Raw genomic sequence first — 18,790 nt, 5'->3', positions numbered from 1 at the left:
GCAGAGATACCCACACATATCAGATAACTCTGATCTGGAGAATAAAAGGACAAGCCCAACAGGCAAAAAGCAGAAGAGTTGATGGAGGACAACATCTGTTGTCTGGCCATTAGCTTTCTCCATCTCTAGTGTGAGATGTAAAACCCAGAAATGCGAATGGAGAACAACACTGGTTGTTTGGCCATTGGCTTTCTCCGTCTTTTGCGTAAGACGTAAAAGGGAAGATGGCTTAGGCTGTCTGACCTCACTTTTTCAACATCTCAAAGATGTAAAACCTGGTGGAAGTGTGAGTGGTAGACAATACTGTTGTCTGGCCATTTGCTCATTCTATTATTTCATATCTTGCGTGATATGGAACTCTACCATTTCACAAGTTCTTTGTGAGAATGGGAAAGACTCTCCTTAAGAGAGATTCATTTCAAGATGACGTGCTAAGGCTGGATGTCTGAAATGACTGCTTGCAGACTATTCCATATGATGGAGGCTCTTAGTATTTCTACTAACCTTACTGTGGGGTCTAAGAGTATTGGATCAGTTCCATATTTGGAAACACTGACATCTCATTAATTCTAGCAATGATTGATGGGTTCTCACTGAATGATCTAAATGGTTTGACTTGGCTTTCCTTGAGAAACATGGAAGTTGTGAAACCCAAGTTACAGAACTGAAGAGACCAGAAATAGGATTCTTAGATACTCTTAGAGATTCCTCTAAGCAACCAGAGATATCTCTCAGGGTAAAGAGTCAGAGGTTTCCTCAACAACACAGAGGGAGCTTCTACACTCAGTGACAATGAGTGGTATACACAGTATGCATACACAGATTACATTATAGAGAGAGAGCTATAGAGCTCTTACCTGGAACTAAGGTTCATACAGGTTCTCTCTACATATTGAATTTAAAGCTACACATAGTCTTGTAAATTACTGACTTCAGCTTTACATGAATCAGCTGTCTCTGATACAGAACAGTATTTCAATTAACCTAAACTGGCATGAAATACTTAATGAGCTTTTGGACTATAGCTCTCAAACAAACTAAAAACCAGAGAATCAAAGATATGGTAAAGACATAGAAACAGGGGAAAGACTATGTTCTTACAGAAAAGGTTTGCAATGTCCTGAATATAAGCTAGAAGACGTTTAGAAATAATATAAGGTTGTATTTTGCATTAAGATGTTTTTAACTATGAATTTCTCTCCTTATACTAATCATATTTTGACAGGCTTTCTGTAAACTGATTTATTCCTGAATTAAATGCATTACAGGTTTAAGGTTAGAAAACCTTACATAGAGAAATTACTTATAAAGACTGTTTAAAACTGCTTGCATATATTAACATAAATGAACATGTAAGAGATTCATAAATGTTTGTACTTTATGACAAGTTTTAATAATGTGTAAATATTCACATGCATATATTTTATGTGAAATAAATATATTTTATTTTAATAATTTTATTATATATATTTTAATAATTATACTCTTGTCCAATATTATACATTTATTGGTGTGTTCAAAAGATGTCCTAGAGACCTCAATAAGTTTCTGGGAACCGTTGATTCTTGTCTAGTAGTGTCTCGCTGAATAAGATAACATATTCCTTCTCAGGAAGAGGTCCTTTCTAAGAGAAGAGGCACTTAATGGCCAGAACCGCGACAGTCCATGGATTACTGATTTCACTTTCAGTCTGTTCCCACATACAGGCAGCAAATGTAAAGAGCACGCACTGATATGTAAACCAGGTAATCTGGAAATGCATATGGACATACAACATGTATTTAAGCAGCCAGGGTAATGGTAACCATGGTAGAGTCTCCAAGAATAGAATTATCATCCGTAACCCGCATTCACGCTGTGGCAGTTGACAGAACAGATATAAATATACCTATTAGCAGCCTCAACTGAATCTTGAAACGGCACTGCGGGGAGAGCGGCGCTCTAAAAATAGTGTGACAATGCTGCATTTGAACACTTGGCCTCAAAAGCACTCTGTCACATACACTGGGTGCATTTCAATTTCTCCCTTCATGTAGCTGAAAACGAACATCTGTGGCACACGAGAGACAGGCGGTATGACATTCTCTGACCTCTCTTCTCTGTGCCTACCCTACAAATAGCATTACACCAATAAAACTAAAAGGGGGGGGTCAGAGAACAGACAGCACGGACTGGAATGTTAAATACTATGAGTCAAAACTAGACCCCAAAATAACTCAGGTGATTAAAATAGTTTGTGCTTTGTTGACTGGGTTTGTTTCTATAGGATAGCTTTGTCCTAACCACACCACACAATGTTTTTGTTAATGTCAGTCACAGTGGAGAATCCGAGTCACCTGGATGTACATCTTCTGATACCTTTCGTTTCTCAAAATAAACAAACACACATCGAACTAACTCGTGATGAAGTAGAAAGGCTTTCTTTGGGGGAGGAAACTCTCACTACAGCACTTTCACACATGCCGAATAATGCACTTTCAATCCACTTTCAGTGCACTTTGAAGTTGGATTTTACTGTGTGAAACGGCAAAATCCACATGCAAACGACTGTTAAAGTGCACTGAAAGTGGATTGAAAGTGCATTATTCTGCATGCGTGAAAGCGCACCGGGAGACATCCTCCACAGATCTCCCCAGGCCTATGAGACAGAAAGCGGCAAAGACTTTTACATTGCATAGGTTCTTGTGGGCTATCCAGGCTATGTGACCGTGGTCTTGGTATTTTCTTTCCTGACGTCTCCAGACCCCTCACCATCTTTGTTGCCCTTCTCTGGACCCGTTCCAGCCTGTCTACATCTTTCTAAAATTGTGGTGCCCAGAACGTCAGGAAAGAAAATACCAAGACCACGGTCACACAGCCCGGATAGCCCACAAGAACCTATGAACTCTGACCGTGAAAGCCTTCGACAATACTTTTACATTGCGTTTCAGAAAGCCATGGGAGACAGCAATCAGAGATGATGATAATAGTTAAGTGCTGTCGAGTCGCAACCAAATTATGGCGATCCCTCATGGGGTTCCCAAGGCAACAGACGAACAGAGGTGGTTCACCACTGCCTGCCTCTGCGTAGCAACCCTGGTCTTCCTTGACCGTCTCCCATCCCAGGGCTAACCATGGCAGACCTTGCATAGCTCCCAGTTCTGATGATCTCAGGACAGTCAGAGCAATTCAGGCTGCTGAGCAAAGATGACACAAGGAATTAATTACCATACTAAACCACTCTGTTGCAACATTTGTGTTTTCATTAAATTGCTTTAGTTTGGGGGCTTGTTTCTGTAAGTGGATTTTAATTTATTTTCTATTATTGCAAACTACCACAAAGGCTCAAAACAAGGTAAACATCAGAAAACATATTTTGCTTTAACAGGGTATTCCAGTTACTCATCTGATGAGAATGTGAAAGCATAATGAAAAGACAATTACGTGGAACTAAACTTGCATATAATATTTACAGGTTCTTATGTGGATAATAGTAGCAAATGGGAACCAGTTGTACATTTTCTCTCTGCATGATTTTCAAATGTAGCCAATTTTGCTTTCCTTTACACATGGAAACTACAAAATGTAATAAAGAAGAAGAAGAGTTGGTTTTTATATGCTGACTTTCTCTACCAATTAAGGAAGAATCAAACCAGTTTACAATCGCCTTCCCTTCCCCTCCCCACAACAGACACCCTGTGAGGTAGGCGGGGCTGAGAGAGCTCTGACTAGCCCAAGGTCACCTAGCTGGCTTTGTGTGTAGGAGAGGGGAAACAAATCCAGTTCTCCAGATTAGCGTCCGCCGCTCATGCGGAGGAGTGGGAAATAAAACCCGGTTCTCCAGATCAGAGTCCATCGCTCCAAACCACTGTCCTTAACCATTATTTACGCATGCTATTCCTACGCTTGTTCAGTATGAAAACTGTCGCAATTATCATCTACTTGTTTCCAGCAATGGACCAAAACGAGTGGACTCTCATGTGCATTTTTAGAAACAGTTTATTACAAATTGGGGCTCATGAAGAATCACAACTGGGGGTGGGGTAGAGGCAATTTGGAAATTCTAAACCACTAACCAAAATCTCCTCTTCAAGCTCTCAGGAGTAGAATCCTCTCCAACCTCCCCTCCCCCCTTTTAAGTGACACGAACCAACTCTCAACGTTGTATGGAATGCCATGGTAGTCTTCTACGTACCAAAGTACTAACCAGGGCTGACCCCGCTTAGCTTCCAAGATCTGATGAGAATGGGCTAGCCTGGGCCATGGCCCTAGTTAGCTGACCCTAAAAACTGAATGAAAAATAAAACTTTCTGCCAAAAAAAGGAAAGAATAATTCCAAACTCCTCCAAGAAGCTTGTCCTATAGCCACATGTATGCACAGAAGAAACCCAGCCTGCCACTGGCAACTCCTCCAAGCAAACTGAATTGGTTCCGTTAAGACTTTTCCCCGTCAAAGATGCATGTTGCAGAAGGGAGGAGTGCTGAATAACGCACCCCCAAAAAGTATATCAGATGAGAATGCTTCACATCTTTCTCTAGACGTGCAAACTGTGAGTTCTAACACTAACCCATCAGACAAGTCCCAAGCCGGAAAATGTTTTCCAACAGACCTTGCTTGGTTGTAAACTGCTGCGACTCTTGCAGGAAGACATGTTATGATGCATAACCCCATACATCAGGGGTGTCCAAACTTTTTTCAAAGAGAGCCAGATTTGATGGAGTGAACATGCACGAGGGCCAACCATTTTGCCTGACATTCTTAATTAAATTAATTAAATGCAAATTAACTATTTTGTGCAAAGTTTATTGCAAACGGCATACTTATTATGCCCATAACCACAGACTGCACCACAAAAACCATGGCTACATTCCTTCCTTTCCCCAAAGCCCCTTTCAGCTCACCGGATGCCCCCCAGCTTCTAAATCTCTAACCTTCCTTCTGTAGGGAGGGAGCAGGAACTCTTCCTCCCCCCTCCCCCTCCCCCGCTCATGTGCCTCTCTGGGACTGTTGACTCTCTCCCTTCAACCATGCCGGGGGTATTCTGTCCTCCCCTCATCTGAGCCAGGAAATAAACTGGTTTTCATTCTCATGGAGTCCAAGATTCAAACACTCTGACATCTCCCGTGCAGGGAGGAATGTGGAGTTTTTCTCCCCATGAGAGCCAGCATGGTGTAATAATTAAGAGCGGTGGTTTGGAGCGGTGGAGTCTGGGTAAGAAGGAAGTGGCCTCTCTAGGGTTTCAGACTTGCTGGCCTTCATTCCGGGGGGTGGGGCTGAGACAGCCAATCGAGGCGACCCTCCGCCCAAGCATTGCCCCCTCGGTAGGGGATGCAAAGCACAGGCGCAGCCCCCATGCACCCCCTTTTCTCTCTCTGCAAAACAGGCTGGGGGGCCGTATTAAACAGGCCCAGGGGCCGCAATTGGCCCCCGGGCCGGACTTTGGACATGACTGCCATACATGTATTGACTGACTGCATGGGGAGAAAGGGCAGGGACACGAGCGCTGCCTTCCCCCCATGATCGCTAAGTCAGCTACACGGTGCAAATGTGCAGAATAAATGTTTATAAGTACGTACACACCCATGATCAGTGATGCTGCTTTCCAAACATTTCTAATCACATGGAGAGAGAGTGTGTCCTGACATTTCCTTTGCATAATGCATCATGCAGATGTGGTCAGTAGACGGATCGAATGCACAGGAGCTACACTGTATAGGTATTCCAGCTTGTTAATCTAATTAAAATGTATTAACCTATCATATTTATTTATAGCTGTTAAAAGGCAGAGTGAATCTAGAATCGGGTCCTCTGAAAAGCTAAAACGCATGAGAACCAAAATCCACAAATATTTGCCTGATTCGACTGAAACGGCATACAACTTCCTTTCTATTACAGAACATTCAATGCAGCATTTAAAAACCACCAGGTGTGATGTTGCTTACTTACCTTTATATTACTGAAGTCACCAGCTTTGGTTGTTTCCGGTGGATTTATAGGCTTATTTTCTGCTCGTGGTTTTATTACTTGTCGAAATGGACTGGAAAGTGGAATACCGCTCACACTAATTCCATCTGAAAAGTAAAAAGAAAAGGGCAATGTTTTGGGGCGTGCGCACTGGAAAGGTTTCTAGCTGTATAAGTTGGGGAAAGGCTTCAGCTCAATGGTTAGAGCGCATGTTTTGCACACAAACGGTTTCAGTTTCAATCTCTGGTAACTCCAGTAAAAAGGTCTTTCAGGTTTTGGCACCCTGGACATCTGCTTTACAAAGAAGAATGTTCTCGACTTGGGATCCTGCAAGGCTGCTGCGGGTTAGCATAGCCATATTAGGCTAGGACAGACCAGTGAGCTCGCTGTAAGACTGTTTTGTATGTTCATATATGTTCTTTTATTTGGCCTCTGTGCAGGAATACCTAAAAATTTACAGTACATTCCTAAGGAGAGTTACTCCAGTCTAAGCCCATTCATTTCAATGGGCTTAGACTGGAGTAACTCTTCTTAGGAATGCCCTGTTAGTCTCTCTCTTCATGTCACTTTTAACAGAGCAAAAAAAGAGTCTGGTTTTTCTAACACAACACAAATGTCAATGGGGCAGCCATGTTAAACTGTTGCAGCAAACCCCAAAAGGGCCATCCTGGCACTTCCAAGTCTTGATTTGTTGAAGCATATAAGCCAGGGGTCCCCAGCATGGCACTGAGGGCACCTCGGCACCCATCAACCCCTTTGCTGGCCCCCACCAAGCGCTTTTCGAAAATGGGCAGGGCCAAATGGGGCTTTTGCCCAATAGAGCTTCTAATTGGCTGGGCGGATTTTTTAAAAAAAATGTTGCTTCAGCAGCTGCTGCCTCCGCAATACAGAGATCTTCACTGCATGACTGAAGATAAGAGGTGTGAAAGCCAAAAGATAATTTTAAATGGCATGTTCATTTAAAAAGGCCTGTAAAACAGAGCTCCTGCCTGAAATGCTGAAGAGTTACTATTACGGTCATACATAACTTCATTCCCCGACATTCTGTGGTTGGCTCCGCCTCCTATGGCAGCCATTTTGTGTCAAGATTCCAAAAGGTGTCTGCAGGGTCAAAAAGGCTGGCAATCCCTGATATAATCTTGGCTACGGCCCACTTTATCAGATGTACAAATTGACTGAGAATTCACAATAGTGTACGATTCAATAAATCTATTTGGCCTTAAAGGTAAAGGTAGTCCCCTGTGCAAGCACCAGGTCATTCCTGACCCATGGGGTGACATCACATCCCGACGATTACTAGGCAGACTTTGTTTACAGGGTGGTTTGCCAGTGCCTTTCCAGTCATCTTCCCTTTACCCCCAGCAAGCTGGGCACTCGTTTTACCGACCTCAAAAGGAGTCGACCTTGAGCCGGCTACCTGAAACCGACTTCCATTGGGATCGAACTCAGGTCGTGAGCAGAGCTTGGACTGCAGTACTGCACTTTACCACTCTGCGCCACGGGGCTCCTCCATTAGGCGATAAAAAAAAAGTATCTAGCATGCTAGGTCGATTATTACACTTTGGTCTGCAATATTTTAAAATATCCGTTGCTAAATCCTGTTTTCTGCATTATATTATTAATGCAGAAAACAGGATTTTGCAATTGATATTTTAAAATGTTGCAAACCAAAGTGTAATAATCAACCTAGCATGCTAGATAAATTACATTGTAACCTTTGAGCAGAAGTTTTATTAAGTAGCTCAGTTAAACACAAAGTATCAGGCAACCCTCCCACACCAAAATGACATTAACATGATTCATATACATACTTTAATTTAATGCATTCAAACAGTTAACAGTTAGTAAAAAAAAGACTGTCATCTGAAACCCAGTGGTCCAGTGGTCCATCATTCAGACAGAATTTAATGCTTTAAAAGGTTACCCATTAAAAGAGCTATACATTTGTTTTTGTTTCTTTGTTTGGAAAGAACTGAATGATTGAAACTTTCTTCAAATGCTATCAATCCCTGCAATGAAACTGCTAGAGTAAAAGAGGGGAAAAATCAAAGTTACTTAGCTCTAACAATTCCCTTACAGATAGAATAATCCATATTTCCTAAGAAGATAAGCATACGATATTAATCTGTCTGCTTCAAAAAGATACATCTCTGGATTCTTAAGGAAAGAAAGCTATCATTTCCATAGATCCTGTCAAAAACCAGTTCTGTTTTAGCTTTGAGGTAGCTAATTTTTTTTTAATTTCATTATAGTCCACCACTCTCCCCACTGGGGACCCCAAAGTGGCGTAACCTCCTTCTTCTCTCCTCCATTTTGTCCATACAATCCTGTGAGGGAGGTTAGACTGTGTGTGACTTGCCCAAGGTCATCCAGTGAGCTTCCATGGCATAAGAACATAAGAAAAGCCCTACTGGATCAGACCAAGGCCCATCAAGTCCAGCAGTCTGTAAACACAGAGGGCAACCAGGTGCCTCTAGGAAGCCCACAAACAAGACGACTGCAGCAGCACCATTCTGCCTGTGTTTCGCGGCACCTAATATATTCGGCATGCTCCTCTGATCCTGGAGAGAATAGGTATGCATCATGACTAGTATCCAATTTTACTAGTAGCCATTAATACTCCTCTCTTCCATGAACATGTCCACTCCCCTCTTCAAGCTTCCCAAGTTGGCAGCCATCACCACATCCTGGGGCAGGGAGTTCCACAATTTAACTATACGTTGTGTGAAGAAATACTTCTTTTTATCAGTTTTGAATCTCTCACCCTCCAGCTTCGGCAGATGACCCCGCGTTCTGGTATTATGAGAGAGGGAGAAGAGCTTCTCCCTGCCCACTCTCTCCATACAATACATCATTTTATAGACCTCAATCATGTCTCCCCTTAACCGCAGAATGGGAGCTCAAACCTGAGTCTCTAAATCCTTGTCACACACTCAAACTACTATACCACTCTAGCACTAAGCAGAAACAGGTAAATATAAATTAGGTGCCAGGTCTTTGATATTCTCGGAGGTGTGCCTTTGATAGGCTCCCTAGGTCAGTGCCTCGCCAAAGATTTGGAATTGTTTTTATACTATATTTGAGAAGGCACAAGGAAAATTAGTCATAAGGATCAACAACAAAAAATGCAAGGCAGAGTAGGCACCATGTCTCTGTGAAGGGCTTTGAGCATTGAAGTTGTTAAATAAATAAATAATCAGCAACAAGTTCCTAATACAGTTGGACAGCATTAAAAAAATTGCAGACGGAAAGGCCCAGCGTGGTGTAGTGGTGGACTCTAATCTGGAGAACCAGGTTTGATTCCCCACTCCTCCGCATGAGGCCTGCTGGGTGACCTTGGGCTAGTCACAGTTCTCTCAGAACTCTCTCGGCCGCACCTACCTCTCAAGGTGTCCATTGTGGGGAGGAGAAAGGAAAGTATTGTAAGCCAATTTGAGGTAGAGAAATTCGGGGTATAAAAATAACCCTCCTCCTCCTTTTTTGGCTGGGTTCTGACAAGCAGGAAATGGGACTCAGTGTAGTGAGTGCTGGATTGAACTTTAGACCCGAAAGCTTCCTAGAGTGCATCCCAGATTTGTTAGATTCAAGTCCACTAGCACCATAGAGAACTACAAGATTTTTGGGGTGTGAGCTTTTGAGAGTCAAAGTTCCCTTCATCAGATATGAAAATAGCCTGCAATTTTTGTTCGTCCATAAGGTGCTACTGGACTCAAATCTCCAGTTCCAGTGCAAAAACAGCACCTGTATGCAAATGAGCATTTAGGCGTAACTTGATTAAACTTTCGGCATATCTTCAAAGCGGCTGTTAAGTAGTAAACTACAGATAGAGTATCACTTATCATTACCAGACAGCAGATAGATTAAGTGGTAGTCATGAGAGATTACAAGAAAATGTGAAATCAATAGAGTAATCAAGGAAGATCTTATAGAAGAATATAACGTACAGCTGAATAAAAAATGGGCAAGTGTTTCTGTCTTTGCCTTTCCACATGGGCAAGACTCTCTGTTTGACTGGGGTTTTCAAAAATCTGCAAGTTAATTCACTGAGAGGTAAGGCATTAATGCCTGGCCAAGAAGAAAAGTCTTTGAAGAGTTGGAATGGTTAAGAATTCAAGATAATCTGGGAGCCCTGGAAAAGATGAGTGTGTGTGTCTGGCCCAAAGTCAGACAACGTGTACTAAGAGAAACGGGCTTCCCTTTGTATGGCTATTAAAGAGCCAGCATGGTGTAGTGGTTAAGAGCAGCAGACTCTAATCTGGACAACCGGGTTTGATTCCCTGCTCCTACACATGAGCGGAGGACTTTAATCTGGTGAAACAGGTTGGTTTAACTCTCTCAGCCCCACCTACCTCACAAGGTGTCTGTTGCGGGAAGAAGAAGGGGAAGGTGATTGTAAGCCGGTTTGATTCTCTTTAAAAGGTAGAGAAAATCGGCATATAAAAACCAACTCTTCTTCTATCACCCTGCAGTGAAACTGAATCTGCTCTCTTCACAATTGTACAGGGACATGATTTTTTGCTGCTACTACAGGTAAAGCTCTAGCAAATGTGAATAGCTCTAATTTTGTGACATCCTAAACTGTCCAGATAACAGCCTGCACCATTCCTCCATCCCAAGCATTTATTATATTGGATGGTAATAGAGGATAAAGCTCATTTCCGCTGATGCTCACTGAAGCAAACCCTTTTAAAATATCTTTAGTAATGCTTGCTTAAAATTAAATAATTGATAACATGAATTACAAAACCAACAATATTTTGCATTTAATACTGTGAGAGTTAATTAAAATACGAAATCATTAGGCCCTTATCAATTTTTAACATGATTTTTGCCCAAATAAATTTTTGCAATGCCAACAGAACTCATTATTGTAACTTCTAAATAAGTTATATACACAATACTTTCTACTGTATTATTAAAACTGTCAAACTGAAAAAAACAGGGCTTCCCCCCCACCCCCGCATATTTCCTTCTTTTACCGAGATACAGAAATAGGTTGTGGAAGACAAGACACACTGGAAAAGACAATAACACTACGAAAAGTTGAAGGCAGTAGGAAAAGAGGAAGGCCCAACATGATTTGGATTGACTCAACCCAGGAAGCCATGGCCCTCAGTTTGCAAGACCTGAGCAAGGCTGTTAACGATAGGACATTTTGGAGGATGTTAATTCAGAGGGTTGCCATACGTCAGAAGCAGCTTTACAGTACTTAACACACATAGAATCACAGAGTTAGAAGGCACACCCCAGGGTCATCTAGTCCACCCCTGCACAATGCAGAAAATTCACAACTACCTCCCCTCATACCCTCAGTGACCCCTACTCCATGCCCAGAAGATGCCCAAGATGCCCTCCCTCCCCCCCCCACACACACACACAGCTGCAAATTCAGTTCACCAAATCTAACTGTGTTTGGTTTTCAAAATTTATTGCTTGAAATTAGGCTATATTAGCCATTGATATTGGGGTTTTATGGTTTGAACTTGCTGTTATGCTCTAGGAGACCTCGGAAAGTGGCAGGCTATAAATCAAGTACATAAATAGCCTGCTGTGAGATAAACATTCCCACCCTGGAGACATTTCCGTGTAAATCAGTTCCCTTCCTCACAGTGAGTCATCTTTGTCCACTCTGAAATGTCATTGAAGTGTTTTCAAATTGCTTCAAAATTACTTGATACATGATGTCATCTCCATATGTGGAAAAGGAGCTTCTAACTGTAAATTTTTTAAATTTGGTTTCGGTGGGGTTTTTTGGGGGGGTTGTTTGTTTTTAACTTGATAGACTGAAACCGAAATACATTATCCATTTGGAATCAAAACTTGACAGACTGTGAGAAGTATGCAATTTCCTTCTTGAATGTTATACTAACTTCCTCTTCAAAACCTAGTTTAACTGATAGACTGCTTGTTTGTGTTTACTAAGGTCTATATGTTCTCCTGTGTGCCCTTGAATAAGCCTCTTCTCATTTACGCTGCTCAAAAAACTTATGCCTGCTGGTATGCCTTATCTGCTTGGTAGCACCAATTTAGACATATTCTGTAGGAAGGCAGACATAACAGCTTGAAAGACCCAGCATTAACTTAGAAAGTGTATAAAGCTCATTAGAGCTTTGTTCCTGCTTCAGTTAGATCTGCCTGCCTGCAAGGTGTTTTTAGATGGGCCCTGTGCCCAGCAGGGCTTTTGATTGGCCACTGAAGATCTGATTACCAGACCACATTTTTAATACAATTCTTTAAACCTTTCAGCAGTAACTGCCAACATGGCCCAAGGATGTTAACGGTATGACTATAAGTAAGCTGTCTGCATACAAGAAAAGACTTTTTAAACAATATGCTCATTAAAGGGTATCCTTCTAAAGAGAACTTCTGCCTGAAATGTTGAAGGGATACTATTAGAGTTATGCATGACCTCACTCCCTGACATTATGTGGTTGGCTACACCTCCGGCAGCAGCCATTTCTAGTTGTACCCACCACCCTGTCTCAGAATTCCGAAGGTTCCCGTAGGCTCAAAAAGGTTAGGGACTCCTAACCTAAATGGAGGTGAATATATGGTAGACGTTATGACAGTGTGTTCATGCTAAACCCACCACTGTGAAATTTGGGGAGCTCAGTCTCTATCAAACATTGCATTCAGGTTAGCTTAGTCTCTATCAATTTGGTAAGCTTAGTCTCTATCAAACATTGCATTCAGGAGCAATTGAGACACGGGTAAACTCATATTAGCCACCTTTTTTTTTTTTTTGCTATTATAGTGATGCTTGTCCCTTGGGGGGTTGCATGCTGACAGTGATGCTTCACTCCTTCAGTGTTGGAAGACAATTTGCTGAGCCCAACAGCAACGTTTGCCAATTTAAAAGCACTCTCTTAATCTCAGATACAGAATCCAAAACTCACCGTCACTAAGGTCTTGAAGGAGATTTTCCTGGCAGGAGAAGTCAAGCTTTACTTTAATGTTCACAGTAAACGTAGCAATGTTTCCTGGTTTCAGGGGAAACTGGGAAAGGGTGTCTTCTAGGTTCCAACTCAGAAAATCACCAAACAACTTTCCTATATCAAAATCAATATTTACAGGTTACATGCAAGTAGAAACAAATTAACACCTATGTGTCACAGAAAAAACCAATCTGGTGTCCAACATGGCCCCTTCCACACTGAATTGTTTTTCCTATTTGGAGGAGAAAACATTGATTTCTACTACGTTTCAGGGTTTCTCCATGACTAACGAGAATTAATGCTATAGATTATTAAGCATATACATTTCCATATGTTCAAAAAATAACTTCTGAAAGGGAGATTCCCCCCCCCCCCATCGCATCACAACTAGCATGAAATCTGTGCTCTCGGTTTTGGGGAATGTGCTGCAAATCTAACTTCTGTATGTTAGAGAATCAAATCTCCAGCTAACAGATCTAGGATGGAAATCTAACTGAACTCCCCCATATGGAGTCACTGAGAATTACTACCCAAGTAGTTATTTCAAACTGCAAAGCAGTGTAAATCTAGCTAACCTAGAACTCATTAGAAAATTCCCACGACAGCATAAAAAGCTGTATGCTTCTAAGCACCCCCTTTTGGACTTGACTGTGGATTTATCCATTTGGGAGTCACGTAACTAATACAGACTGTATCGGACAGGGATAACGGCTTGAATATGCTTTAGCTGCTGATGGTTAGTTTGCAGTTGTTTAATTCCACTAGAACAAAGATGATTGCTTCCACAGAGCATGACAATGACCCCAGAACTCTGTTACATTGACAGCAATATAGTAACAAATAATAAAAAATACTCTGAAAGCAGAATACTGATTACATCTGTCCCATTGGTGCCCTAGTTGTTTGTTTGTTTGTTACAATTACCAACATCTTTTTTTTTTCCCTGGGAGAAAACAATCAGGGAAGGGTAGGAGACAAGTTTAATATTACAAGTAGCCCAGGAATGCAGAATGTATGCCCCTATGCCATAAACCACAAGGGATTGGAGGAAACAGAAATGACAACCGGGTTATCAAAGGTTGTTAGTGGAGATGAGCAATCAAGAAAAAAAAAGTATACTAACATTGGTTAATAATAAAAAAAAAAAGTCATCCCAATTCATTTTGACCAAAGCAAGAAAACTCTTGGAAGTAATTTTTTAAAACAAATTAGGCATCTATCAGAGCTGGCCTTTAACATCATCAGAACACCCAGAAGGGCAAACAGTTCTAACAAACTGCTAAACGTTTTTTGAACTTGTTCAAATCAGTGATTATACGAAGTGGTTCCAACTATTCAAATAAAAAAAAGATACATTTTTAATCTAAAACTTGCACAGAAGACTCGATGTTTCCTGTAAAACCTGGCCAGGGGTGCATTATTTATTACTAGAGCACAGCCGAATATTGCCTTTATTATCAGAAATAAATTATGAGCATATTTCCATTCCAAGAAATGTTTCCCCAAGACACAAACATATTAAAATATAGACTGGATGCTAATGTCTTGTTTTTAGAAGGTGACGTAATGAAGACAATGAAATGACCAACATGTTTTTTAAAAATTGTTAACATTGGCCCTAATCTAGAAAAGATTAATTTTGACTGAGTTCTCTTTTAATAAAATGGGACTTTACTTAGTTAAAAACTAAGGTTCATAACATTGCTCTTTTTCATACCATAGAACATATTTTGTTGCATGCCTTGGTGAATTCTCCCATTCGGATACTGCTGTGAATTCACAGGCTGATTCATTTCTACCTTTATTCTGAGATTTATAGAGATAGCACCTGGCTCTCCTAGGTACTTTTCAGAATGAATAATTTCAGTTCATCTTTCTACCAATACTCTAAAATTTGCTTATTAACAAGAAAATACTTATGAGAACTAAATAAGACTTTTGAAAATATATTCAGTGCATACTATCTTTTCAACCCTGACCATTCATATTTTTTTAAAAGTACTCAGCCTTTTATATCAACAACTTATTGATGTCCATTATGATCCATTTCTCAAGATATCTAACCTTTGTCATTTCACACAAATTGGAGATGCTGTACTTCAGTCTTCCATAACCAGTTATTTTTTGTGAAAATTTACTTTATATCCCCAAGTATCACTAAATTCTTTTAGTAATGCTATAGTGTAACTTTTAAATCTTTTTTATTTTACAAGGTAGTTTTAAATATGATTTACATATTGTACATCACCTTGATCTATTTGGAAAACCATACAATAAACACTGTGAATAAATAAAGCTTTCTTGAGTTTAAAGAACTGGTTACATAGCCCCTTCAACACTAACCACTGTGGGTGAAAAAAGCATAAGACTATTAATTTAAATTCCTCTGCCTTCATTAACTATTAGAGGAATACTGATTTAAAAGGGCAGAAACGTATTTCCTGTGCAATCCTGAAGGGGGGTGAAGCACCATAGTAGCCGGCGTGACCCCACACCACTTTGCACCATGATAAGTGGCACAGGCGCCAGCCTGGGGGCACCTACGCCAACATCAGGGAGTGGTGCTGCAGCACAGGCCTCGGCTACCAGTGCTGCGTCCCCAACAGCGTAGCCCTGGCGAAACTCCAGGGGAGCGTTTCTGGGGTGTTCCCAGGGGTGGAGCTGCCTTTAGGCAGCTTCCAATCCCCTTTCGGCCCTGGAACACCCTCTACACAGAAGCATTGCCACACCAGCAAAATAGCTGGAGTAGCCTCATAAAACTCCATAGAGGAGTTTCACAAGTTTGTTTGTTTTTTAATGCCTTTTAAACTTTTATTTTTCATCCAGGAAGCTTCTGTGGAGGGGGGGCAGCAGCACTGCTCCTGGCCAACGCCTTTCTACTCCCCCTTCAGGAATGGGCTGCCCCACTAAAGTTGAGAGCCAGTGTGGTGTAGTGGTTAGGATGGGTGGACTCTAATCTGGAGAATCGGGTTTGATTCCCCACTCCTACACATGAAGCCAGGTGGCTGACCTTGGGCTAGTCACAGTTCTCTCTGAACTCTCTCAGTCCCTCCTACCCCACAAGGGGTCTGTTGTGGGGAGTGGCAGGGAAGGAGGTTGTAAACTGGTTTCATTCTCCTTTTAAAAAAAAGTAGAGGAAGTCAGCATATAAAAACCAACTTTTCTTCTTAAGAATTTAATGCATAAAAATTAATGGAACTCATCAGATAAATTTGGTTACAAGTAATGTACATTCTGAAACTATAAAACCATAAAACCCACTATATGTTCTGGCATGCCAAACTGAAGTTATTTCTTAACAGGAAATAATAAAAAAGCTATTAATGTCTGATTTTTTTCTCAACTGTCACTATATTATTTGCTTTTAAGGAAAACAGTCCCTTAAGAGAGAAAAGTGAATCTGAAAGATGGATTCTTCTGAGAAGAAGAAAACACTTATTGAGGAAAACTTACTAAGTTTTAAAGTTTTAATGGAACAAAAATCTAACCAGAATAACATTCCATCTCCATTTAAAAGGATCAGGTAGTAACTGATGTGAAAGACCTCAACCTGAAATCCTAGAGAGCCGCTGCCAGTATGAGTCGGCAACACTGACCTTGGTAGACCAAAGGTCTAATCCAGTATGAGGCAGCTTCGTGTGTCCAGAGAGAATGGGACAAAGATTTTGAATATCAAATTATCAGTGCTAATCGGCACTGGAGACAAAACAACACAGCATTTATTTTCTTGTGCGAAGCTTTTTAAAATTCCGTAAGAATGGCACACGGTGCATCTGACTGTGTGATATGCGGTATACTTTTTATTTCATCTTCTTTCCACAATCATGTAAAGGCCACAATCATACCTTTTGTATTGACCATTTTTGATGTCACCTCCAGCTTCTCCAAAGGTTCTGTTCCAATATTTTCCAGTTTAATGATGAGTTGTTGGGTCTCTCCATTGTAGAGCTGGACTGACACATTGGTGGTGATTTCATCCCCTGAGGAAGGCTGCAGCGTATGAGCAGACCTTTACAAACACAAGTTAAATTCAAGTGACTAATGCATCCAACATTGTTAATACATGAAAGGCTGCATTATCTGTCTTGGTGTGCCACATCTTGCTCACTCCTGATCTCTAGCCCCAGGATCTTTCAATCTTGGTGGTTGATAAGATAAACCTTCATGCTCACTTCTTACAGGATAAAACTGTCCTCTTCTACTATGAGCTGAGCATAACATTAAAAAAAGGTAAAGGTTCCCTGTGCAAGCACCGGGTCATTCCTGACCCATCGGGTGATGTCACATCCCAACCTTTTCTAGGCAGACTTTGTTTGCGGGGTGGTTTGCCAGTGCCTTCCCCAGTCATCTTCCCTTTACCCCCAGCAAGCTGGGTACTCATTTGACCGACCTCGGAAGGATGGAAGGCTGAGTCAACCTTGAGCCGGCTACCTGAAACCAACTTCCGTTGGGATCGAACTCAGGTCGTGAGCAGAGCTTTTGACTGCAATACTGCACCTTAACATTCTGTGCCACGGGGCTGTAGCATAACATTAGGAAGCTGTATTTAAAGATTATTTGCTTCCCGAACATTTCGGGTGCAACAGGGGCTTCCTGGCTGAAAACACTATGAAATCTTGAACATATGAAGCTCCCTTATACTGAGTCCATCCAGGTCAGTATTGTTAGTGATACTCAGACTGGCAGCAGCTCTCCAGAATCACATCATCTGCTACCTCCTTCTTTAAAATGGAGATGCCTGGGATTGAACCTGGGAACTTCTGAGTGTCAAGCAGATGTTCTACCACTGAGCCACAGCCCCTCACATTCATTTATTTTCCAGTGGGGCGGGGACTCTTCACTTTAGAAATATTCCCCAGTATAATGTTCATCAATGTCATAAGCATGGTTTTAAAGCCTAAGCGTATGAAATCAGCTTCTAACCATTCTGGATCACTGCCCTCCACTACCTCAACCACCACTGGGAAACTGGAAAACCAAGCTGCCTTGCGCCAAGCCTAAACAGGAGAGATATAAATTAGGTCAATAAGACGACAGCAGTGCCCTACTCTCCTCAGCCCCCCAAAATGGCAGAACTCAGCTGAGCTTGTTTTACACATCATTATTGCACATGAGCAGAATCCAGAGTGCAACACAGAGGACTTGCATAGCTGGCCTCCATGGCCTTGGGGAGGGGCCATGGCTTAGTGGCAGAGCATCTACTTGGCATGCGGAAGGTCCTAGTTTCCATCCCTGGCACCTCCAGTTAAAAGAATCAGAAAAGAGGTAGTGAAAGACCTCAACTTGGGACCCTGGAGAGCCGCTGCCAGTCTGAGTAGATGATACTGACTGCGATGGACCGATGGTCTGATTCCATGTAAGGCAGCTACATCTGACGCTCTTCTCACAAAAGGCTTTTCAAAAGTGGCTTGACATGCAGCACTCGGGGCTGTCAGCAAAACGTACAGATGTCATTTCCTTAGAAACCAACCAATTCTTAATGCAAAAAAAAATGCAAAAAAAAAAAAAAAGCTTCCAGTGAGCAAGATTTCTGATGTTTTGACACCCGAAAGCTTAAACCTTAGAAATCTTGTTGGTCTTTAAGAACGTAAGAAAGGCCATGCTGGATCAGACCAATGTCCATCAAGTCCAGCAGTCTGTTCACATTGTGGCCAACCAGGTGCCTCTAGGAAGCCCACAAACAAGATGACTGCAGTAGCATTATCCAGCAGCATTATCCTGCAGCAGCATTATAGCACCTAATATAATAGGCATGCTCCTCTGATCCTGGAGAGAATACGTATGCATCATGACTAATATCCGTTTTGATTAGTAGCCATGGATAGCCCTCTCCTCCATGAACATGTCCACTCCCTTCTTCAAGCCTTCCTTCTTCAATCCTTCCAAGTTGGCAGCCATCACCACATCCTGG

At 41.6% G+C, this 18,790-nt stretch overlaps 1 protein-coding gene across 1 annotated transcript in view; it reads right to left on the bottom strand.

Annotated features, from left to right (window-relative positions):
- The window catches only part of TRAPPC9 (trafficking protein particle complex subunit 9), a 187,383-nt gene that overhangs the window by 115,792 nt on the left and 52,801 nt on the right, over positions 1 to 18,790 (bottom strand). The window contains exons 15-17 of the mRNA XM_056854642.1: positions 16,725 to 16,888; positions 12,841 to 12,993; positions 5,927 to 6,051 (exon numbers count right to left, since the gene is read on the bottom strand). Of these exons, the coding sequence (XP_056710620.1) occupies positions 5,927 to 6,051; positions 12,841 to 12,993; positions 16,725 to 16,888 (442 nt within the window). The remainder of the gene's footprint in view (positions 1 to 5,926; positions 6,052 to 12,840; positions 12,994 to 16,724; positions 16,889 to 18,790) is intronic.

The sequence above is a fragment of the Euleptes europaea genome, chromosome 8, assembly GCF_029931775.1.
Source record: "Euleptes europaea isolate rEulEur1 chromosome 8, rEulEur1.hap1, whole genome shotgun sequence".
Lineage (NCBI taxonomy): Eukaryota > Metazoa > Chordata > Lepidosauria > Squamata > Sphaerodactylidae > Euleptes > Euleptes europaea.
This window is presented reverse-complemented; position numbering and strand designations above follow the sequence as displayed.